The 24,671-nt window shown below is 34.9% G+C and overlaps 3 protein-coding genes across 3 annotated transcripts; 1 reads left to right on the forward strand and 2 right to left on the reverse strand.

The window, feature by feature from the left end:
* Window positions 1-1,661: 1,661 nt before the first annotated feature.
* LOC110033480 (ethylene-responsive transcription factor ERF071-like) lies at window positions 1,662-2,346 on the reverse strand. Its single transcript, XM_020737475.1, has 2 exons — window positions 2,090-2,346; window positions 1,662-2,011 (listed from the first exon to the last, which is right to left on the reverse strand). The coding sequence occupies exons 1-2, from the start codon at window positions 2,220-2,222 to the stop codon at window positions 1,662-1,664; spliced, it is 483 nt and encodes a 160-aa protein (XP_020593134.1). The 5' UTR covers window positions 2,223-2,346.
* Window positions 2,347-14,281: 11,935 nt separating this feature from the next.
* LOC110033481 lies at window positions 14,282-14,994 on the forward strand. The gene is made up of 2 exons (XM_020737476.1): window positions 14,282-14,512; window positions 14,764-14,994. Exons 1-2 carry the CDS (start codon window positions 14,282-14,284, stop codon window positions 14,992-14,994), a joined length of 462 nt encoding a protein of 153 aa, XP_020593135.1.
* A 2,025-nt stretch (window positions 14,995-17,019) lies between these two features.
* LOC110033482 (multiple organellar RNA editing factor 3, mitochondrial-like) lies at window positions 17,020-19,684 on the reverse strand. Its single transcript, XM_020737477.1, has 5 exons — window positions 19,645-19,684; window positions 18,429-18,816; window positions 18,238-18,335; window positions 17,980-18,045; window positions 17,020-17,557 (listed from the first exon to the last, which is right to left on the reverse strand). Exons 1-5 carry the CDS (start codon window positions 19,682-19,684, stop codon window positions 17,301-17,303), a joined length of 849 nt encoding a protein of 282 aa, XP_020593136.1. The 3' UTR covers window positions 17,020-17,300.
* Between the last annotated feature and the right edge of the window lie 4,987 nt (window positions 19,685-24,671).

The raw sequence follows: 24,671 nt of genomic DNA on the forward strand, positions 1-24,671 counted from the left end.
TATATATATATATATAACATAAAATTTAAGTATTTTTATTTATATGTATAACCTTAAAATATTAGAAGTTACTTATATGTAAATACACAATAATTGAATGATAAATATGCAAATGGTATTAAGAAAACATAAGCATCATTATTTTTTAAAGTGAGATATATATTTTCATTCATAATATTATGATATTAAAATATTATAAATATGAATATCAAATAATTATACATGTAACATATTATCAATAAAAAACTCTGCCATCAACATTCTCCAGAAAAAAAAATAAAATAAAATAAAATAAAAAGCTAATATGTTAAATAGAAATTCACGAATTTTCCATTGCAATTAGGCTGAGCTACCTCCTAATAATTTTCGGTGGACAGCAAAAAACCAAAGGTCAGCTCATAGTTTTGGCTACAGAAAGCTTTGAATCTGCCTTCCCTTTTCCATTACTACTGACGAGTCTGGCGATAGAGATTGATTGTACGTACTGCAAGGGAGTTATTGACAATCAATCGCGTCGTACATTTTTTTGTGGTATCGTACCGTACTTCTTCTTTATTTCTGAATAGTCGAGCATAAAGAGTAATACGTCCATTTGGCACGATAAAGCTATTACAATGCTGTACATTTGATTTAAGGGATGCTACATCGGCACAAATTATTATTATTTTTAATTCAAATTAATTTCTAATTGAACTAACTGATATTTTCTAAAATTTTTAAATAACTAGTAACTGCTGACTTGTAGATTTAGAGTTTTGTATTATGTGATTTTTAGATGAATTTCAACTTTTTTATTTCAAAGCTTCAAGCTTCTCTTATAGCCTTGATCTGTCTCCCTCCCTTTTCAAGAGGGAGGTGTAGCTCTACTTATAGAATTTCAAGTGCAAGTAATGCGGGAATATAAACGGATTTAATCAGACGGTTCAGAGAAATTCTCTCGATTTGACGACATTTGATAGACATTTGAGAACCTTAATGATATTAAAATTGAGCGATCCTGGGCTCGTTAAATTCATCTTGTTGAGACGCTTGATTCAACTATGAATTTACTGAATTCGACATCATTCGGCTTTTCAAATGTGTTCAAAATACTTCTAAAAGCGATTTAATGGATTGATCGAGGCTCAATTTGGTTCAAATTAGATCAATATTGATACCAATAGGTTCGTCTCATCGAGTCAATCAGCTCAGCTATATGTTTGCTGAAATTGAAGCACATTATAATTTTCAAGTAAAATTTGAAATTTGTTTCTTGAAAGATTGTCTCAGTGTTATATCTCGAGATTCGTGCTTAACATTAGAATTTGATTTATAGGGTATCATTTGGGAAAAAGATAATCCAAGTTTTGATAGTTGGGAAGTATGGGCCACAATAATCAAGCGATGCTTTGTAAACGATGGCGATTGTTGTCATAGTAATTAGAAAATAAAAATTTACTAACATTTTCGTAAGAATACAATGGTCATACAATGATGGCTGAATCATAATCCTCCAAATGCTTGGCAAATGCGTGGTTCCCCACGGACGCGAAAAATGGGAAAAGTTCGCACGTGCCATTCTAATATAATGCTAATTTGTTTATAAAATAACGAAGATTTACATATTAATCCCTTCCACTAAACCAGAAACGTGCCTAGAAGTGATGCACACAGCACAGATCTCAAAGCAATTCCGAACGATACTTCGCAGTATCAGAGCCGTCCATCAACCCCAAATCGTCATCCCAAGCCCAGAAACGTTCCCCTACTCCTCCACCGATGACCGACTCGCCTGACTCCTGCACCTGCCCTACCACATGCTCCAGCCCCAAAAACGTTTCCAAGCTCGAAATCCGCTCCTTCAACACCTCCGTAGTAGCCGGCGACACGCACCCGCTTTCCGGCGTACTGAAAGTTCCGAGCCAAACCCTAACACCCTTTCTCGGATCGCGGATCTCCGCCGCCCATTTTCCCCACGGGCGACGCCGAATCCCGCGGTAAATGTTCTTTCGAACCTTCTTCTTCGTCTCATCTATTCAGATAGCAAGTAAAGTACAATCATTAAAAAGCTTCGCAAAATGCGATTAGAAATAAAAAGAGGTAAGAAAACCTAAGGAGAGTGCGGGATTGGAGTCCTTGGAATCGGCGGATTTGGGGTTTTCGGGAGGCGTGGGGTTCCGGCGGGAAAGATTCTGGCCGGAGGTGAAGGGGATTAGATCGGAGATGACGGAACCGCCGCACATTTTCTGAGATCACCGTACCGGCGAAGATTGTGCGGGAAAGAAGGATTTGAGAAGAGGCGGAAAGCGGTAATGCACGCACACAGATATGGTAGCAGTGGAATGCCCACCGGTTGGAGAAAGCTTGTTCCTCTGGTTACCTTTTATAGAGAGCTTTGTGGGGTTAACCTTTTATTCGGCCTTGGGTTTTTTCAAATAATTTTAATTTTTTGATTTTATATATCGAATGAATAATTTTTAGTATTTATTTAAATAATGCTTAAGGTTTTGAGATAATATAAAAATATTATTAGTATTTAATTTTTGAGGTAAATATGCTTTCAAATATAACTTTAAATTTGATTATGGCACTAAAATATTATACAATTAAATATTAAAATTTTAATATTAGATATCTAAGATTATAATAAGTAAACAATATGTGGATTTGTTTGGGGCAGTTACATCTTATTAAAAAATAGTTGTAAAACTGCTGAATAATAATTTGATACTCAAAAAACTGTGATGGTTATTACAATTTTTTTTTGAAAAATGTCGCAGCTAGAAAGCTGTGACCGCATCAAACTAGAAGTGGTGGGAAATCAATATTTCAACGACAATTTTTTGAAAAAAACTGTCAAAACACAATTTACTCAAACAGACAAAACTGCGGTACGGTGCCGCATTATCGCCCAAAATGGACCCGTAGTTGATTATTTATTTATTTTTCTAATAAAAAGCTATATTAAATATTAATATTGTCATTTTTTTAATAATAATTGTACATATATTTTTAAAAAATAAATACGGGAAAAAAAGCTAAACAAAAAATAGAGAACATAACATGGTTTATATAAAATTTTTGAATTTTGATTAAATTCTAACATAATCTACATTTTAATTTTATTAAATTTATTTAAAAATAAGAATGATATGTGGTTAATATCGGTCCTGTGGGGTAATAAATTTTTAAGTGCAATTGTTAAAAAATTTTAATTTAATTTCATAGCCAGCTCATTCATCTTGAGTCATTGCTGAAACTGGTACCACCGCACCAGCTTCAAATTGCATCCTCACCGTACCTTTATTAGGACTCATCCTGACCGTTACCACCCTATTCCTGTTGGAGAGATGACAGCAATGAAAATTCAAATGCAGGCCAGCTAGTTTTGTTGGAGGTCCAGTCCGATTAGCAATTGGATTCAAACAACCGAATGCGAATAGCTGAGTACGAGTTCCCGGGCAAGGATGTTCATTTGCCAACTTCATATAGACCACATTGAATGACCATGAGACCATGAATAACACATTCGAGTAGCCAGATATCCCAACAGATAAAAGTAGAAATCATATTCTATCTATACTTTATAGAGAAAATACTCCTATATAAGGCCAATGAATTAACATACAAAAGACAACTTATTAAACCATTACTCCTACAAATATTATGATTTATTCCTGTACTCTTCTTCTCCAGCCTTTTTCTCATGTCTAACTGGCTCTATCCTTGGAAAAAATGTTACAATCGAACTTCGGACATGAAATTCGCATCTGGAGTCCAATGGGAGCATGTCATGCAAGTGGGGCCCACCGCTATAAAAAACTATCGGTACATTACAGTGGGGCCCACTTGTCACGTGATAAGCGACCACTGAACTCCGGCTGCAAATTTACGTCTGATGTTCTGATGCAACAATTTCTCTTGTCTTTGAGGTGTAAATTCACTCACAAAATAATATTAAATACCGCAAAAATAGTCAACTTTTGATGCTCTATCTTCCTCGTCACAAATCACCTTCTTAAAATAAATAAATAAAAAAAGATCGTCATACTATCAATTGTCACCCAAATTTAACATTCTTGATCGAAAGTCTTCCAATATTTCCCAACATCGAATGTTTGCTTGTCGCCATGTTTGCTCACCAACATGTTCATGAGTCTCCTATTTTATAATAAGATAGACAGAGCGAAGTTTTGATTCTCGTCTAAAATTTGATATTCCTAGACAACCATCATTTAATGTGAGTTAAATAATCATTCTCTACCATCTAAAGAAGTAATGACATGTTTTATTGGTCATTAGTTTGAACATTTTATATGATGAAGGATTTAATGGATCATTCATTATGACCTAAACATTCCTAGTGGACATTATTAAACAAAATTTAATATTCAATTTTTATGTTCCATTAATTATGATATTATAATTCTTGGCATTAATCCCTCAGCCATAAAGAAGGCGATGGAGGATACCCCTAATCAACAATTGTGTGATGCCTGCCAATAAATCTTGTCCATTCGTTGCTAAAAACTAGCCCTCGTGTTCTGGATCACCCAATCTTCTCTTTTAAAGAGCGGTCGAGACGAGTACCTGCCATCAACTAATGAAAGCCCACACATCTCAAATTCCCACTGTGAAAAACCTCTTCCATGATTATTATCTACTACATTAGATTAATCTATCCTTTAGAATACATAACCCACATTAAAATTTATTCTTCATTAAAAATAAAAAATTAAAAAAAAAAAAAAACAAAGGGCAATTACATACAGAACAACAGGAACTTGCTATTTACGAATCAACCACACTCTCTTTCATCCATGCTTCAAAATCTCACTAAAATATCTAAATTCGTGGTAAAATCCCAGCCCATATATTTCATTTTTATCAAATTCTCAATAGTTTGATTACGACGCTAGTAAATATGTCTGTTAGGAATTATAATAAAAAATAATTTATTACTGTAACATATTATTATGAGTAAATTATTTCCTTAGAATTAATGAGGCATTTCATTTTCTATTTTATATTCATTTACTTGGATTAAGAATTATTTGTTTTCCTATTTTATATTATTTCATATATCTCTTAATAATTAATATAAACTGATTATTGGAGATATCGGGTGATATATCCTTCTTTTCATATCATTTCATTTTTATTATTTTTCCTATTATAGGATTCTTGTAAGGATTATTCATACCCTCGTTCATATCAATGAAACAATGAAGCATTCCACCTTATTCCACATTATTCTGAATTTCAACATAAATAACATGTTGAAATTCAGAATAATGTGGAATAAAGTGGAATGCTTCATTGTTTCATTGATATGAATTGGGGTATGAATAACCCTTACAAAAATCTTATAATAAGAAAAATAATAAAAATGAAATGATATGAAAGGAAAGATATATCATTTGATATCTCGAATACAATTAATATTAATTATTAGAAGATATAAGAAATAATCTAAAATAAGAAAACAAATAATTCTTAATCAAATAAAATAAATATAAAACAGAAAATGAAATATCTCCTTAATTCTAAGTAAATAATTTATTCATCATAACTTCTTACAGAAATAAATTATTTCCTATTATAATTCCTAACACTCCCCTTCAAGTTGAAACCAAGTTGAAACATGATTGTGAAACATGATTGAAAATCATGTTCAACTTAAATTTGAAAACATCAAACGATGGGAGAGGAAGATCTTGTAAAGTAGAAACTGAAGTTTTCATCTTGTACTGCGGTTGTTTTTGGCATAGAGAGAAGTAGATTCAGGCTTAGTTGAAAATGTAGCTCTCACTGACGCTTCGACAGGGAAGAAAAAATAGGGCAGGAGAAAGGGTCGGCGAATCAGTGATGGGTTTCGCTGGCACTATCCGATCGACATCAGCGATATCTCCGACGAGATGACGATGAGGCGGGGGACGACATCGCTGGTGCCGCCACAGCTGGAGCCCTTGCTCACAACCCCCGTCTTCTCAAATTGTTAGACTCATACGGACGAGGCGATCAACAAACGCAACATGTTCTGTCTAGACAGCGAGGACGTCGGCTCTGGTGCATTCTGCCTCTATTGTCGCTCAGAGCGACATGTCGGGCTTTGCATGATTCAGATACGACGGTTGTCTTACTACGATGTGGTTCGTGTGGCAGAGATCCAGAAGGTTCTGTAGATCAGGGGGAGTTCATACGTATGAGATCAACAGCGCCAAAGTGCTCTTTCTCAACGAGCGGCCCCAACCATGTCTTAGCGGTAAGGGTGTATTCTCGCACACATGTGAGATCTGCGCTTGATCCCTTCCAGTTATGCTCATTGGCCTGCAAGTTAGTGGGAATTAAGCGTAATAGGGGTGTGACCTTCGTGCCGCCGGGGGATGAGGAAGAAGAGAGGCCGACGGCGAGCAGCACCAGTGGAAGAAGCCGACGTTGGGAAGAGAGAGCGGAGGAGCAGAACGTGACTTTCGGTTTAGGAAAGGTCGGCCAGCAGACAAAGCTTGCAGGGAGAAGGAGAAAAAAATCGTTGTTTCAAATACCAAGATGAGTGCCCCTCCCTTTCTGCACATGGGATGACAACAAGGGAGTCCGCAATTCTCAAAGGAAGACCGGTGGCTCGACTACGAAATTAGGCTATGATACCATATTGAAATTCAGAATAATATGAAATAGAGTGAAATACTTCATTGTTTCTTTGATATGAACGGGGATATAAATAACTCAAGAATATCAATTGGAAGATTAATTTATAAGTATCAATATTGCAGGTGCCTTGCATGTAATTATCGCATAATAATAACAATAATATCACAATCAACACATACAAACATCCTGGATTTTATTAATAAATGCCTTCTTTTCTTGCGTCATTATGCTCAAATTCCCATACATATACTCATATATTTCTAAAAATTTCAAATCCAATAACACTAAACAAAAGTAAACAGTGAATTTGAAATTCGTTGCCCCAAACCATCAACCAACCTTATTCAGCTTAAATGGTATAGATTCCGACATGTCGGTGAAGTGTACCGTCATTTTCAGCACGGAACAAAAGAGGAAAAAAAGGGAGAGAGATGGAACTAATCGGAAGAAAGTATTCAATTCTTGATGGGAAATCAAATATTTGCATCAAGTCAAGATAGTAATTCCTTTAGGTGGAGATGGCAATCTAGCATCTGCTTGCTTTGGCAAAAAAGTCAAAAAGTGCTAAATGATTTGCCTATTATCTTAATAGGAAGATACTAAATTGGACTTTTTTTATTGAGTTAATTTTATTTTACTTTTTTATTGGGCTTGGTTTATAAGAATTACATAGTTGAGAAGTAGTGAAAAATGTCAAGAAATAACACTTATGAGTCTCAAGATGTACGCTCCAAAATTCTAATTTATGATAGCAATATTTCTTCTCAATCAAATGCATCAAATAATATTAAAATTCGTTCAATCAATTATTATTACAAATTTACCAAAAATGACCAAGTATGCACCCAAATATTTTGAAAAGGCTAATTTCCAAACATAAATGAAGTCTTTTTTATTATTAGAAGTGAAGAAGGGAGGCAAGTTATGATGCCATAACCATCACTCGTTTGTGAAAGTTCTGATCTAATTGGTGCCCCTGCACTAACTACTAGTAGGACCAAGCCATACCAACCTAAAACAAGCCGACCAAGGTCTAATAAGTAAGAATGAGTGTTTTGCTTTTGTAACTATTATCAACAGAAAAAAGATATATATGTTGGAAACTCCAAAGAAAACCTCCATGCACATAATAATAATAATAATAATAATAAATTAATAAATAAATAAATAAAACCTCATCAACACTATCCAGGGCACCAACAAGTTAACAATTCTATAGAGGAAATAGACAAAGCAGCTACAAAAATAGAATGACTTTTCAACTTTTTAGAAGCACTGAGCAAAACAAAAAAATGCTGCTCTATGGATCAATAAAGTATTGCACTGCATACCTTTCAAGTACTTCTAATTCAATCTGATGAAACCTTAGCAAATACTGTTGGAAAATAATGTAAAAATCTCTATATTTCCTTTTACAATCATTGAAAATGCTTGGATACTCCACTCAAAAAAAGTATAATTATTACCACCTAAGTTCTAGAAAAACTTATACTTTTCAAATTGTCATCCTAGCTTAAAAATTAAGGATTTTATGACTAAAGTTGCTTGCAGAAGAATGAGAAGTTTGTGAAAAGGTCGAGAAATAACACTTCCGGGCCTCAAGATGTATACTCATAATTCTAATTTATGATAACAATATTATTTCTTCTAAATCAAATATCAAACGTTATTGAAATTCATTCAATCAAGTATTATTGCAAATTTATTTATGATTGATTTCTTTTATATAAAAGATTTCATCAGTATAAAATGAATGGCATAGATTTCCTGTAAATGCTTCCTTTGTTTATTTAAAATTATATATTGTTAATTACAGTAAAACATAGAATGCTTTGAAAGATGTAAATGAAACAATTTATATAGAAATACTTGCACATGGCTATTGACTAATAGGGGTCAACACTTATGACAGTAAGTGGTAATGCAAATCTGCCCATATATAATAGTGAGATACATTAAATGATAAAAACTAGATATATTATATTAAAACAAGATACATAAGTAAACTATTGCTTCTTTCTACTCATATTATTACTACACAACAGAATTTTAAGTTCTCTTATACAGATTATCTTTGAATAAAATGAATAGCTAAATGAAATAATGTTGATTTATTTATTTTAACAAGCATATATATTGTCTTCAAAATCTATAACTTAGAGATATAATGCATCCACTAGATTATTGATAACTCAAAATATTAAATTGAAATAGATTTCATTTTAACATTCTTCATGACAATTCCCATTGCCATTCATCAATCCCAGTAACATAGCTAGCACACCTTCCAATCCAACTATAAAGCTTATTGCAGCTTCCACCATAAAACCTATATCCAACAATAGGGAACCAACTCGCCAACAACAATAGTCCAGCAACAGGCAAACAGCAACAAGCCCACCAACAAGAAAAAATTCCTTCGATATCAGAAGTTATTGACCTACCAAGCACTAGAATCTTCAATCCCTAATGGGTGAGTGTAAAAACCTTCAACCTTCATTAAAATTGAATAAAAAAATTATGTGATTTGGTCCCAAATTATGAGAAACTTTCTTAAAGGAAAAGGAAAGCAAAGCCATCCGAAAGAAGATCTTCATTTTACTAAAGAGACAAAAAAAATTCGCAATCATGTCATGGTTATGAAATTCAATGAACCGAAAAATCAACGGAACATGTATATTCAAAATAACAACCAAAGATACTTACAAGATGATGAAGCGAACAAACTTAAAAGGTTAGTGATCCTGTCATGGTCTATGAAATTGGGACTAATTTACATAACCAAATAAAGCTTTAACTCAACTACTGAGTGTTATAACATAAGGAAAAAATGTGGCTCAAACATAATAACAATCAATGCATTAGTGCAGTTTGTGTTGCTATGCTATAGTAATTTATAAAAAGAGAGAGACTTTCTGGATTTTTATCCCGAGTAAATGCCAAAAATGACCAAGTATGCATCCAGATACTTAGAAAAGGCTCATTTCAAAAATTAAATAGTCTTTTTTTATTATTAAAATTGAAGAGCGGAGGTAACTTATGAGCTATAAACATCAATCGTTTGTGAAAGCTCTAGTCGCATTGTGTCCCTGCAGTAAATACTAATAATAAGCCGACCAAGGTCAAATAAATAAGAATGAGTGTTTTGAAACTATTATTAAAGGGCACAACAGAAAAAAGATACATATTTTCGAAACTCCAACAAAAACCTCCATACACACAAAATAATAATAATAATAATAATAATAATAACCTCATCAACACTATCCAAGGAAACATCGTTTAACACTTCTATGGAGGAAATAGACAAAGCAGCTACAAAAATACAACAACAACAACAACAACAAAGCCTTAATCCCACTATGTGGGGTCGGCTACATGAATCATTTTTCTCCATTGCGTCCTATTTAGTGTCATATTTTCATTTAGTTCTAGTAAATGAGGAAATAGAAAGACTGTAACTTCTTTGAAGCATCGAGTAAATCAATAAAAGCATCCCCTATGGATCAATTAAGTATTGCAATGCATTCCTCTAAGTGCTTCTAATTAAATCGGATGAAACCTTAGCCAATACTGTTGGAAAATATTAGAAATATTAGTCTTATTAGCTGCGGTTATTATTAGCAGTTAATAATTTGATTTATTATCCTTTATTTACTTTCGTTACCATATTAATGTATTTCCTATTTGATGTATTTCTAAATTTTTGTCTTTTCTTTTATATGATTCTTGTAATGTGTACATATACCCCTATCCCTATCAATGAAACTTATCATGCTCTATTCTCAAAAGTTAACATGGTATCAGAGACATGGTCTTAATCTTATTTGCCACCAGGACTTTTTTCTAGCCGCCGATCACCTGCAACTACTGTGTTTTTCCAGTTGTTGGATCTCCCTCCAGCATACCTGATCTTCCTCAGGAGTCGTCGTACCTTCCTCCAGCCAGCTCGATCTCCCTCCAGGATCGTCGGAGCTCCTCCCTGAAGCCATATCTATCCCCTGCAACGCCCATCATAGCCGATTCTTCCTCTAGCAGTCGAAATCTTCCTGTCTCGGCAACCCAACATCACCTTTGGCTCAGTCAAAACCATGGAGGACTCCTCTAACACTGAGCCTCCTCCCGACAGTGTACTTGAGTCCATCGAGGATCGACGCCGACCTCAATCCCTCCATACGTCGGAAGCTCGAAAAACCACATGAAATTCTTGATCACCACCTATAAACTTAAAGACTTTAATTTTCTCCAATGGTCCCAAGTCATGTCATAGTTTGTCAAAGGAGGCGGGAAATTCAGTCATCTAATAGGGAAGATTCGTGTACCTCTGAAAACTGACTCAAAATATGGAGCATGGGAAGTGGAGAATTTTATGATCATGTCGTGGCTGATCAATTCGGAAGTGGAGAATTCTATGGTCATGTCGTGGCTGATCAATTTCAGGTCAACTATAATTAGTCGTTCATATCTGTTTCTTCTGTCTACAAGTGCACTATGGACGGCAGTTTGGGATACTTACTCGGATTAGGCCAACTTTATAAGGTTTCCAGGAAGATCCGCGAGGCAAAACAGAGGATTAAGGATCGTGATCCAGTACTACAATGACTTGGTGGCCGTATGTATGTAATGTGATCTCTATTACAACTACACATGGAACTCTCTGGCTGATTTTTCCCTCATACAAAAAATTGTGGAAAAGGATCTTGTGTTCCAATTCCTAGTAGGTCCAAACAAGGATCTCGATGAAGTCCAGAATTGTATTTTGGTCGAGATCCCCTTCAACTCGTGTTGCATGCACCTACATACGCCACGAAGAAAGTCGAAGACTCGTCATACTCTACACTTCCACTCCTTCACTCGAACCCTTCACCTTGGTCTCTAATAGCGCTCAACTCTCCTCCACGTCATCACGACAAATCATTACACTTGTGATTGCTATCACAAACCCTATCATACCCATGACAAGTAATGGAAGCTCCACAGGAAATCAACAAATAAACCTTCGAGCAAATCCTCTGCTGCTAAGGGTCTCTCTACGACCTCAGAAGCCACGACAGTACAACTTGCTTCCACTCGAAACATCCCAAGTCACCATACTCAATTAAGAGTCAAATGGAACACTTGATCAAGCTACTTGGATCTAGTCAGTTATCTTTCGACCCGTCGACCTCTCATGTTCGTCTCGTCAAGGTAGCATATTGATAATACTCAATGTTTTTTGCATATTCTAGTCCATGAATTATTGATTCAAGTGTCATGAAACACATGACCAGGTGTTCTCAAGCCTTCTCAACATATTGTCTGTGCTCTGGGAAGATACCGTTAAAATTGTTGAAGGCTTCTGTAGTTTTGTTGTGGGTAAAAGGTGTGTTGTTCCAATAACCAAGCCGATTCTAGAATCTGTGTTACACGTACCTTTGTTAAAGCGTAACATCTTGTTAATTAGTAAGTTGACATATGATCTTGATTGTATTGCTCATTTTTTCTGATGTTTGTGTCTTTTAGGATCGTCGTTCAGGAAAGATGATTGGAACTGCTAAGCAGATAGCTGGGCCCTACTTCCAAGGGAAAAATAATATTGACGATGTCACTCTATCCAGTGGTTGTAGTATTTACCAGCTTATTGAATGTCCAATTATGCTTTTACACCATCGTTTGGGTTATCCCAATTTTCAATATTTAAAATCTTTGATGGTTACTAACAAAAATTTATCTAGTTCCAAATGTGAGATTTGTTAATTAGCTAAATATCAACGAGTACTATATTCACCATACTCTTACACTCCTATACTCCTTCCGCTACATTTTCACTAATTTATAGTAACTTTTGGGGACTCTCTCAAACGTCTAGTTACACCTATAAACGGTGGTTCTTTACCTTGATTAATGATCACATTCGGATGATGTGGGCCTATATATTAAAGGACAAATTTGAAGCTATTGTGACCTTTAAAAATTTTTACTCTCTCATTTTTGACCTAATTCAAAACATCAATTCAAATCTTTCAAACTGACAACGACCTTGAATTTTTTAACTCTATATTAGAGGATATTCGATGAAGGCATCCTCCATCACATCTCCTGTACGAATTCTCTTCAGTAAAATGGGATAACTGAAATCGACATCTTCTCGAAATTATTCATTCAATTATGTTTCAATCAAATGTCCTGAAGTTCTAGAACCTGTTAGCAGTCTTGAGATTGTGCTTTCCTACCAATCGATTATTCTCCACTTTAGACCCCAAAATATTTGAGTGCACGACATTTATTCATAACATTGCCCCAACTCGTGACAAAATTGATTCATGTTAAATCAAGTGTATCTTCCTCGGATATTCTACCACTCAAAAGCGCTATCAGTGTCTCGATTCTATCACAAATAAACTTTATGTGAGTGTTCATATTTCCTTCTTCGAAAGTGTTCTCTACTTCCCCAATACTGTCTCAAGTGAGGGAGGGCTAGATTTTTTGGACACTAATTTTCCGACTCCATTGGATATGCCACCTACTCCTCCAACCATCTGTCCCACTAGATCCACCATTTACCAGACCAACACCACTTGTCCCACTGGATAAACGATCTACCAGACGAACATCTCTTTTGTACACTCTTCGTGTCTATACCCGGCGCATCAAACCCTTGGTTGAGACACGCCCTAAAAGCCATACTCTTGAGCCTGTTGCCTCCTTGCTAGTCTTGGAATCCGCCCCGGTTGACATCCCCGACACTATACTTGCAGTGATTACTCCTGCTCAGAATGAGAAGGTGAGTTCTACCATTAAGGTACGTAATCAGACTCGCTCTCCTTATTCCATGGCAAAATATATCTCATTCCACAACTTAGCGCCAACCTAAAAAAAATTTGCCAATTCTGTGACGGATCGTCTTCCATCCACTATTGAGGTAATATTGGCGAACCCTTCCTGGAAGGTTGCAGTAATAGATAAAATGAACGCCCTTCGGCGAAATAATACGTAAAATGTTGACCTTCCTCTGGAAAAGAAAGTAGTTAGTTTTCGGTGGATCTTTAGCACCAAATTTAACTCCAATGGAACCATTGAAGGCAATAAAACACGGTTGGTCGTAAAATGTTACTCACAAACCTATGGAGTTGACTATAAGCAGACGTTTACTCTAGCTGCTAAACTGAACACCATTCAAGTCCCGTTATCCATTGTTGTGAATTTGGATTAGCCCTTACTCCAACTGGATGTCAAGGATGTTTTCCTTACTGGTGATCTCACAGAGGAGGTGTACCGAGCTTTGACTCTGCTTCTTCTCGGGACAAGTGTGTCGACTGCGAAAGTCCCTCTACAAACTGAAGCAATCCCCTCAGGTCTGAATTAACAAGTTCACGCTGGTGGTGGGCCACGATTTCTCCCAGGTCCAATCAGATCGTACTCTTTTCTTTCAGCATTGTTTTAATAGCCAAATTGCTAGCTTTATCGTCCATGTTGATGATATTGTGCTCACAGTTAATGATCTGCCAGCCTTGGACTCTCTTAAAGGCAGCATTGCCACAACCTTTGAAATGAAAGACTTTGGGTCTCTCTTATACTTCTGAGACATGGAAATTGCTGGAGCGTTTGCCTTTCCCAGCGCATATATGTAATTGACCTATTGAAAGAGACAAACATTCTATTTTGCAAATTGATGGTTTTTCTGATGGATCCCAACGAGAAATTGGCTGATTTTTCCAATATTGTTCTTGTGAACAACACACCCTACCAGCGCATTGTGAAGAAACTCATTTATCTCGCCCATACGCGCCCCAACATTTGTCACACGGTGGGTATTGTAAGTCAGTTCATGCATGACCACTATGAGCACCATCTCACAGTTGTCCACCAGATCCTCCACAACTTAAAGGCACACCGGGCTCAGGTTTGTTATTCTCGCGCCTCACCTCTCGCTCTATTACAGTTTATACTGATGCTGAATGGGTTGGGTCTGTCTATGATCAACAATCTACCTCGGGGTATTGCTCATTCATGTGTGGAACCCTTGTCACCTGGAAAAACAAAAAATAGTCGGTGGTTGCCCGAAGCAGTGTAGAAGCCGAGTTTTATTTCATGTGCTTGGAAACATACGAAGCTCTCTGGTTATGCATCAAGCTCGATGAATTACATATGCAGGTCTTGACTTCTTTACAGTTGTTCTGTGATAATAAAGCCGCTATTAACATTGCTCATAATCTGGTCCAGCATAATCGCGCCAAGCATATAAAGATTGACCAGTACTTCATTAACGAGAAGCTAAATTCCGGGGAGAATTGTGGTTCATTTGTAGCATCCAATGGTCAACTAGCCAATATCCTCACAAAAATCTTCCTCAACTGTTATTTAACAACTTCAAATCCAAGTTGAACATGCTGGACATCTATGCTCTAACTAGAGGGTGAGTATTAGAGTTAATAGTCTTATTAGTTGTGATTATTATTATTAGCAGTTACTATTTTGATTTATTAGCATTTATTTACTTACTTTACCATATTTATGTACTTCCTATTTAATGTATTTCTGAATTTATACCTTTCCTTTTATATTTGTCTAGTAATATGTATGTATACCCCTTTCCCTATCAATGAAACCTATCCTGCTCTATTCTCAAAAGTTAACAGCAAATAATGTATAAATCTCTGTAATTGCTTTTATAATCATAGAAAATGCTTGGATACTCCACTGAAAAAAAGTATAATTATTACAACCCAAGTTCTAGATATAATTTTCAAATTGTCATCCTTCTAAAATAAAGGATGTTATGACTGAAGCTGCTTGCAGAGGAACCCGTGGAATGAGGATAACTTCGATTTTCTAAACTTAAATCTCTCAACTTCTACCCAACCAACAATAGCTTTGGTTAACCCTACTTCCAGATAACTTATGCCTCTCCTCGAAAAAGCTCTAAAAGTGTCTTATCTTAACCAGTACAATAAGTTTACTCAATGAGGGAAATAATCCAACCGTGAAAGAAAGAATTCTCAACCACCTAATTTATGTGAGATGAATCGCCATGGAATTAAAGTATAGATTCTATCCATGCGAAAAAATGAGAAATGATGATTGTTTCCCTGTAGCTCTAACAAAAGAGACGAAAATACACCAAACACCCAATAGCCAACATTTTTTCTCTCCCCAACCATTCCTCAACCCACAAAGCCTTCTTTACGATGGTCAAGTTTAAGATAAGCACTTAACGATAGAAAATTGTCAAAAACAATAATTAAAGAAATAAGAGCTCTAAAACAAAATGAAGCTTTGAAGACAATAGAAATGCCAAAAGGAAAAAAAAAAACTAATTGAAAGCAAATGGGTGTACACTGTCAATTAAAATTCAAATGGGACACCAAAAAGTATAAGCAAGGCCGCATTGCAAAGGGCTCACTACTCATGGATTTGATTATAGAGAAATTTGCACCAGTTGCAAAACTAAATACTATTCAAATACATCTATGCCTGGAAGCCAACCAGAATTGGCCCTCACAATAGTTAGGCATCACAAGATACATATCTACATTATGATCTAGTAGAAGAAGCAGCAGCATAGATAAAACTTCCACTAAGCATTGGTCATGAATCTAGCGCATTGTAAAACTAAATACCATTTGAATAATTTATTCCAGACAGCCAATCAAAACTCGTTTTTACAATGCTTAGGTATAAAAATGCATTTACATGATGATCTAACAAAAGAGGCATACAAGGAACCTCCACCGGATTTTGGCAGAAGATCAAGCACTAACCATGTATGTAAATTAAAGAAGGCCTAGTATAGGCACAAACAATCCCCAAGAACATGGTTTGGGAGATTCACTAAAGCCATTTAAAAAATAAAGAATGGACTACAAGCAAAGCCTCAAGGATCGCATGTTATTCATAAATAATAATAATAAAGGAAAATAAAATTAGTGTCCAGTTTATGTAGATGACATAAACATAACATGAGATGATTCAGGTGAAAAAAAAAAGAAAACTAAAATACTAAATAAACGAAAAAACTTTCATTAAAATATCTAAGGCTTAAATAATTCCTCGGAATGAAAGGGGTAACTTAACAGTAAGGATCTTATTCTCCCAATAAAAATACATTTTGTATCTACTTAAGGAAATGGTTGTGATGAGATGCAAGCCCTTTGAAATTCCAACTGATTACTACCATAAGCTTGCTAAGGTAAGCACTGACGCAGAAGTTGATAATATTAAGATATCAAAAGTTGATCGGGAAACCTAATAAGTATTCTAAACTAATTCATACATAAAACTAAAAAGATTAATTTACAAGCTAAATATAACGTAATTCATAGTATCGGCAAGGTTATTAACAAAAAAAAAATCAGCTTGCTTTTTTTTTTTAAATAATTAATTAAAAAATAATGAGAAACAAGGATATGTAGAGTGTTCATTGGCACTCACGTAACACCAGAAAAGGTTTACAATGCACCTTGCTTCCTTTTTTACACAAATTTAGAAAGTTCTAGCAAAAGTGATGCCAAGGAAAAAATAAAACTTGAAGTTATAAACAGCCATCTCCCTTATCTTCCCTGGAAATAGATTTAATCTATCAATTACTTACATAACCACATAGACTTGGATTATCAGCAACCATCAAAATACTAAATTAAGAAATAGAAGTACTAACCGCATACTTTTCAAATAAACCCTAAATAAAATTCTTATTGGGAATTTTTAGGCCATGAAACAGTTTCTTGCGAACTCTGAAAATTCTGTTGTGTGTTACTTAAAACTTGCTGTGAACTAGCCTGACCCATTGGTGGAGGGATGTCCCTCTGCATTGGTTCCCTTCTTTCCACCTGCATTGTTTCACGGCGCCGATCATATCGAGGTCGTGGCCTATTCCTGGAAGATTGTTGTCTCTCTGTAAATCGAAATTGTGGCCTATGAATGACTTTACCATCAACGAAAAGATCTCCTGTAGCAACACAATAAAGAGAAGATCACAATCATCATTATGATCAGCATTTCAACAATTTAATGGCTTCATGTACTTCCCTCCCTTAATCATTCCTAATGAGCGTTGAATTAATTTTTTTAGTTTATACAATCTTAAGCCTGTATAATTATGGCATACCCATTTGTTCCTTCCTAATCTTAAACAAACCTCATGGGCGTCTCTAAAGCCCTTCATTGTAAATAGTCTAACTTATAAATTACATTATGCAAAAAAATAAAAGATTGCAAAGACAAAATCAAATGACACAAACTCACATAAAAGATTGCAAAGACAAAATCAAATGACACAAACTCACTGATACATAACCTAAACATTATATTATGCAATACAAAAAATAAATAAATAAATACACACACACACACACACTTGCTTCTACTAACCTCCATAATCCTTGTTTGGAACATCAAGATAAGAATCAGGCAGTACCCACAAAACGCCCGGAAGTCCTGCCAAATGAAAGTTTAAGAAAACAGCTATCACAGGTACGATTCAAGAAGCAAAGAATTTAAGCAAAATTTATTTATGCTCATTCCGAACCAATCATACAATATAATGAACAAAAATAAGAAAAAAATTGGCTTTCATTGCAGAATCCTTGTCTAAAATCAAACACAAAAACGCAGCAATCGAGCTCGTACCTTTAACTTTATACGAGAGTTCTTCCGAGATCAACGCGCCAAAACCAGTATAAGTAGTAGTACAAACCGAATAAATCTTCTTCTTTGCCTCCTCCTCGCTGACATCCAAATCCATCCAACAATAAGCCCAATCATAAAAAGAAAAATACACATCGAACAAAAGCTGTAGACGAATATTATGCGTTTTCTACCTTCCAACCACCGCACTTAGTGTCTTAACATAAGCAGCAACCATCTCCTCCTCCGAGGGTTTAGGGTTTTCCGGGAATTCCATTACGATAAGCCAGTGCTCGTAATCGCAGCCGTCTAGAAGAATCGTCTCCTTAGGTGGGCGATTACTCCAGTTAGGCGAGGAGTCTTTGATTGGAGAGTAGCCAGAGCCTGATGTCGATCTCGTCTCCCAGCGGATAGAGGCGGTAGCAAGCGGGGAAGCCACACCTCGAAGCCTCTCGACGGCGGAGGCTGCAGGCGTGAGGCGAGATCGCAGAATGGCAGAAGAGGATGTGTTTAGGGCTCTGGAAAGCAGGGAGGAGACGCTTCGTCGAGCCAGCGGAGAGACATCGCTGCCATTAACGACGACTGCGCGGGGAGGGGGGTTAAGCTCGAGGGATTATGCAAGGGTTGGATTCTATAAGAGCTTATTTTATTAGTGGGATATATATCACAAATTTTTTATATATTTGATAACTAAATAGTAAGTATTTTTTTTATAATATTTTATCTGTTAAAACAAAATTTGCATCTCACTTTTTAAACAATTGCAGTAGTGATGGTGTTGTTGTGATGCATATATTTAGGGTTGTAAACGAGTCGAGTCTGAGCAAGCTTGGCTCGTGTTCGGCTCGTTCAAAATCGGCTCGTGTTCTAAATCGGTTCGTGCTCGAAATGTTTCGTGAACAGTGTGTTCGTGTTCGGCTCAAAAATTTTTTCATGTTCGTGTTCGGCTCGTGTTTGGCTCGAAATTGGCTCGTTATAATATAAAATTATTATAATAATTTATTTTTTAAAGTAAAAATAAAATTATAAATTTTATAAAAAAACTGTTTGTATTAATAACTTAATTTCAAACAAATTTTAAGAGTAAATTTCATGAAACAAGATTAACTACAAAAATTTCTAGAAAACATCTCATAAAAAAATTTACAAAAAGAATATTAATAATTTTTCTTACAAAATTTTACAAAATACAAACAACTTCATTACAAATTTTACAATTTACAAATTAAACAAAAATATAAAAAATACAAATAAAATCTCAAATAAAAATCAAAATATAAAAAATAATTATACAAAATTTTACACACAAAGAATTACATGTCTTCTTTAATATGCATACACTTATGAGACACTTGCATGAACTCAGAAAAAAATTTAAAAAGCATCCTCTTATGTATCTGCATAAGTCACATATGTAGGCAGCTTGAAGTATCTTAAGATTGGGCGTCATTACCACCTCATGAGAGATTATTTAATCAATGTATTCTTCATATCTACACAAATAACTAGTGTTAGCTAAAATTCTAACATAAAAATACTCTTTTATGCAAGTAAAAATGTCAGGAAGATTGAGCCAATCAAATCAAAATAAAAAATATGGTGAGAGTTCTACCATTATAAAGCAGTTCCATAAAGCTGTGCTGCAGCAACCGCAACCTGGTTCTCCTGCTGCTGCTAGTAGTTAAGCGGCCTCCTGAAGAGCATTATGTGAGGCTCAGGACGATTAATGGCATTATGAACCCATCCCCGGCTCAGCTGCAGACCAATCGCTCGCCATTCATTCTGATCACATTCAAAATAGCAAAACCAGTCAACAAATAAACATTAAGAAGGCTTACCAAATCAGAACTGAAACCTGTAGTCGGCAATGCAACCTGCAGCAAAATCAGTCAACAAATAAACTGTTAAGAAGGCTTACCAAAATCGCTTGCTATTCAGTTGATTTTAAGAACCCAAACCTGTAGCCGGCAATGCAACCAAAGCTAATCAAGCCAAAAAATAAACTATTAAGAAGGCTTACAGTAGTTCTCCATCAGCAAACAAGTCAAGAATTGCCACATCTAACTTACATCCAAAACTCCTCAAAGTCATATTCTTGTCTTATTCTACAGAAAGTGCAAACAATTCAATTGTTCAAACATATAATAAGAGCAAAATTGTTAATTGTTAATGGCAAAATTTTGCTCATTTTATATTCTTATCCTAAAATAATTGCAAACTTGTGTTGCCTTCCAAAATTAAGAGTAAGAATAATCATCTAAGACATCATTTCATATTTTTATCCTAAAATGGTTGCAAACTTGTGTTGTCTTCCAAAATTAAGGGTAAAAATAATCATCTAAGGCTTCATTTTCATATTCTTATCCTAAAATGGTTGCAAATTTGTGTTGTTTTTCAAAATTAAGAGTAAGAATAATCATCTAAGACATTGCTGCTGATGCAGCTGAGCAGTGCATACAGGAAGTCCTGCAGCAATGGACCAAGGGGTGTTACAACCTCCCACTACCCCAACACAATCTGAAACCAGAAAACCCAATTATACTGGAGCTGCTAGGGAATTTGAACAACCTCCTAAATGCCAACACTTTCAAACTAAAAATCTGCAGTCCATTGAACCCATTTTTCGGGAGGTACCTGACTCTTCAAACCCTCAAGTGGCTTCTGCAGTTCCCCCCACCCCTCCTGAAGTACTGCAGTAAAAAAATAGAAGAGCATAGTTTGGCTTTTAAAGCTATGCCACTGATTATATTGATGACTGCAGCACCAACCAGAATCAAAACTCATAATTTAAGTTAATGAAAGATGCATAATACTTTAAGGCTGTTTGGTTACAGCTTCAAGACATAATGTAAGCCAGGTTTAACTTAAATCTTGCCAAATTGCTACTTCAAATCCCTAGATTTAGTAAATCTAGTTTCACACATTTAAATCCTACAAAGTTGTTAAATATTTTCATAGGATTTGATCAGTTTTTTCATGTCATCCCAAACAGTTTATGAGATTTAGCCACATTAGGATTTACTAAATCTACATTTACAGGATTCATTAAATCCCAAATGTTGTCACCTGACGACATAAAACATTAAAATATTAGCCAACAATATGTAACAATTGGATACATTCCGATATAATCAGAGTTTAGAATGAATAAACCATAAAATGTAACAGTTGTATACATTCAAATATAATGCGAACAGTACTTATACACTTTCGCAGTGTGAAAATATCACAATTCGCAAGATGAAAGCTTAATTAACATCATTTCCTTCCTCCCCTCTATTTACTCGGGCAGTGCCACTTCAAGCTATTCCTCTTCCATTAATTCTTGTTGGAAGGAAAGCTATATAAATATCAATTTTAAGATGAAAAAGTACATATAATATAGAAGCTAATTCTTGAGAAAAATTACCATAAGTGTTTTCAAACGACTCGTGGAAGATCTAATCCAACTAGATGAGCATATTAATGCATTCACTGTCTTTGTCGAGAGTGAACTTTTGTAATCATTTAGAACTCTTCCACCAGTACTAAATGCAGATTCTGAAGCAACTGTTGTTATTGGAATTGATAATATCTCCCTAGCTATTTTTGATAGGCAATGATACTTGAGAGTGTTCAACTTCCACAACTCAAGAATATCAAAATGTTCATTATTGACTAAAAAAAGACCCTCCTCGAGATAGACTTGTAAATCTGATTTTGATGGTTGAATAGAACCAGATGAAACAACAAAATCAGTAAATCCAAGCATGCAATCAAAACTTTATGAATTAACTAAATCACTTGGCTACTCCGAAGAAACATTGTCACTTCCAGAACTGGAACTAGCAATATCGTTTGCATACGTATTGCAAATTTCCAACATAACATCCTCAACTTGTTTAATTTTGGAGTCTAATTCAATAGATATATACATCTTGGCAAAACTAAAATGTATGAACTTCATTTTCAAATGAGGAACCAAAACAGCTGCAACAGACATTAGGAGATTACACTCACCCCAATATTTATCAACTTTACCTCTCATAGCAAAAGTCATGTTCCTCATATAGTCATCGGAGGAAGTCGACTCATCCAACAACAATTTATTTATATAGAAAACAACTGGTAAAAAAATATTTGAGGTTGAGTAGGAAGAACCTGAAATCATTTTTTTGTCATATTAATAAAAAAAATAAAATTCATTATGTGCATAAAATCACAGAAAAATCATAATTGAGGCTGTGTAGAAAGAACCTGAAATTATTTTTGTCACATTATTAAAAACAATAAGAAATTTTCTGATTTTGTCATATTTCTCTCAATAAATCTGAAGGCAACCAACTAAGGCAACCAACTGAAATTGTTATCTTGATTTGCATAGTAAGCGAACATCTTCCGAAAAATAAAAGCAGATTCGAACATTAAGAAAGTTGAGTTCCATCTTGTTGGAACATCGATGTACAAACCCTTTGATGTTGATATCCCTAATTGTCTGTATATCTCAGCAAACATATGTAACATTGACGATGACTTCTTCAGATATTTGATAGACTCTCTAATGTTATAAATGATGTCATTAAACTCTCTCAAACCAACTTGCACCATAATGTTTAATATATGAGCACAACAACGAATATGAAAGAAATATCCCTTAAAATATAATTTCCCTCATGATAAAAAAATTGATTGGAGCAATCTAACAACAACATCATTATTACTAGCGTTATCTAATGTGATAGTAGAAACTTTGTCCTATATCTTCTAATCTAACAAGCAATCATAAATGACATCACAAATGAATGTCACAGTATGAGGTAGATCCAATTCAATGAAATTAATAATTCATTTTTGCATCTTGCAAGACTTATCAATGTAATGAACAGTTAGACACATATATCTGATTGTTTGATTGAAAGTCCAACAATCAGAGGTTAATGAAAACCTGTGAATATCCTAAAATTGATTTCTGAGCTTATCTTTTTCGAACTCATAAATCTTCATGCAATCAGTTTTTATTGTGTTCCTTGAAACTTTCTCATAATTTTGGTTCAAGGATTTCAATAAAATATTAAATCATTTATGTTCACAATATTAAAAGGATACTCATGCACTATAACCATTTTGGAGATCATATCTCTAACCTTATGTTGATCATAGTTTTTTAGATCATGAAAAACTGGAATCTCAACATTTGCATTAAAAGCATTTGACATAAAATTCAACATTTTCTATCCTTTTTTAGAAAGACCAACGTCTTCCTTTTTTTTTAGTTTTGATTTGTCCACACTCCCTCACATGACGTAAAAGTTGAGAAGTTGTTCCTGTTTTAGATTTTTGAAATTTTGTTTGACAACAAATGCACTGCCAAAAAGTTGTTTGGGTATTGCCTCCACAAAATACTCTCACACTGCTGACTTCCCCTTCCTACCCTTCTTATTAAAGACTTTTTCACTAATATTATCAATGACAACTTGAGGTACTACTTTCTGGCTCTGTACTTGGTAAATTAAGATTGGCAATTATTTTGCTATTCTGAGCTTCTGGTAGCAACTAATTGTTGGATGATTCCGATTGTGAAAGATTTAATTCGGACATATTTGCATTTGCTCACTAACTGAAATCAAAACTACGGAATTAGTATTACTTCATACATGCATATATACATGCAACAATAACCATATATTTACTTCGCAACATTACCATACCAAATATAACATGCAAAAGGCACATACCAAATAAAACCATTCAAATCTGACTTTATGTAAACTAGTGTAGGGTACTACAAAAGATGTAAACTAGTGCCCCTTTTCTATATTCTTTCCAAGCAAATATGCGAGAGAATATCAAAATACAAAGGGAAAAAATAAACATAAAAAGAAATATTATTATTCCTATTCCCTCACTCATATCTCTTACCTTTTATTTTAGTAAGATTGATGTTTATCCAATCTATGAAATAGCTAATACAGTCTCCCCTAGAAATGATTCCAAATTTCTTGAAAGTCTTCATGAGTGGCTTACAAGCCATTTAAGGCTTTGAAACCAGTTAACTTCGACTACATGGTGATGATCAATAAGTGGCTAAAGCTTACCACATAAATTATCTTGTTTTGACTCGCAATTTTATTCTTTAGCACAAAAGGAAAAGAAAAGATCTCAACCTAAGAGGCATGTTTGTCTTTCAACTTGTTCTAATTGTTCAGGAACCACAATGCCTCATGATAAGTATAATGAATGAAATAACTTGTCAATAGATAATTACTTTAGTGACTAAGAGCTTTAGTGACTAAGAGCTTTCACAGTAGCATAAAATTTCTTGTCATACATGGAACAATTTCATCTGAAATCATTCAACTTTTCACTACAAAAAAAGATAGAATGCCCTCCGATGAAGCCGGGTACATTTAACTGACAGTAGAACATGAAGCCGGGTAGCCAAACGAGCGAAAAATTGC

The sequence above is a fragment of the Phalaenopsis equestris genome, unplaced genomic scaffold (genome assembly GCF_001263595.1).
Source record: "Phalaenopsis equestris unplaced genomic scaffold, ASM126359v1 Scaffold001196, whole genome shotgun sequence".
In the NCBI taxonomy this organism is placed as follows: Eukaryota; Viridiplantae; Streptophyta; class Magnoliopsida; order Asparagales; family Orchidaceae; genus Phalaenopsis; species Phalaenopsis equestris.

What these genes read in the sequence shown, in the direction of transcription:
- LOC110033481 (XM_020737476.1), top strand. Translation starts at nt 14,282, where the DNA reads ATGGTTTTTCTGATGGATCCCAACGAGAAATTGGCTGATTTTTCCAAT. An exon ending in TAAAGGCACACCGGGCTCAG is followed by an intron (nt 14,513 to 14,763) that starts GTTTGTTATTCT and finishes TTACATATGCAG; the next exon opens with GTCTTGACTTCTTTACAGTT.
- LOC110033480 (XM_020737475.1), bottom strand. Translation starts at nt 2,222, where the DNA reads ATGTGCGGCGGTTCCGTCATCTCCGATCTAATCCCCTTCACCTCCGGC. An exon ending in CAATCCCGCACTCTCCTTAG is followed by an intron (nt 2,012 to 2,089) that starts GTTTTCTTACCT and finishes CTATCTGAATAG; the next exon opens with ATGAGACGAAGAAGAAGGTT.
- LOC110033482 (XM_020737477.1), bottom strand. Translation starts at nt 19,684, where the DNA reads ATGACGCCCAATCTTAAGATACTTCAAGCTGCCTACATAT. An exon ending in ACTTCAAGCTGCCTACATAT is followed by an intron (nt 18,817 to 19,644) that starts GTGACTTATGCA and finishes CTCCCCGCGCAG; the next exon opens with TCGTCGTTAATGGCAGCGAT. An exon ending in TCCAAACAAGGATTATGGAG is followed by an intron (nt 17,558 to 17,979) that starts GTTAGTAGAAGC and finishes GTGTTGCTACAG; the next exon opens with GAGATCTTTTCGTTGATGGT.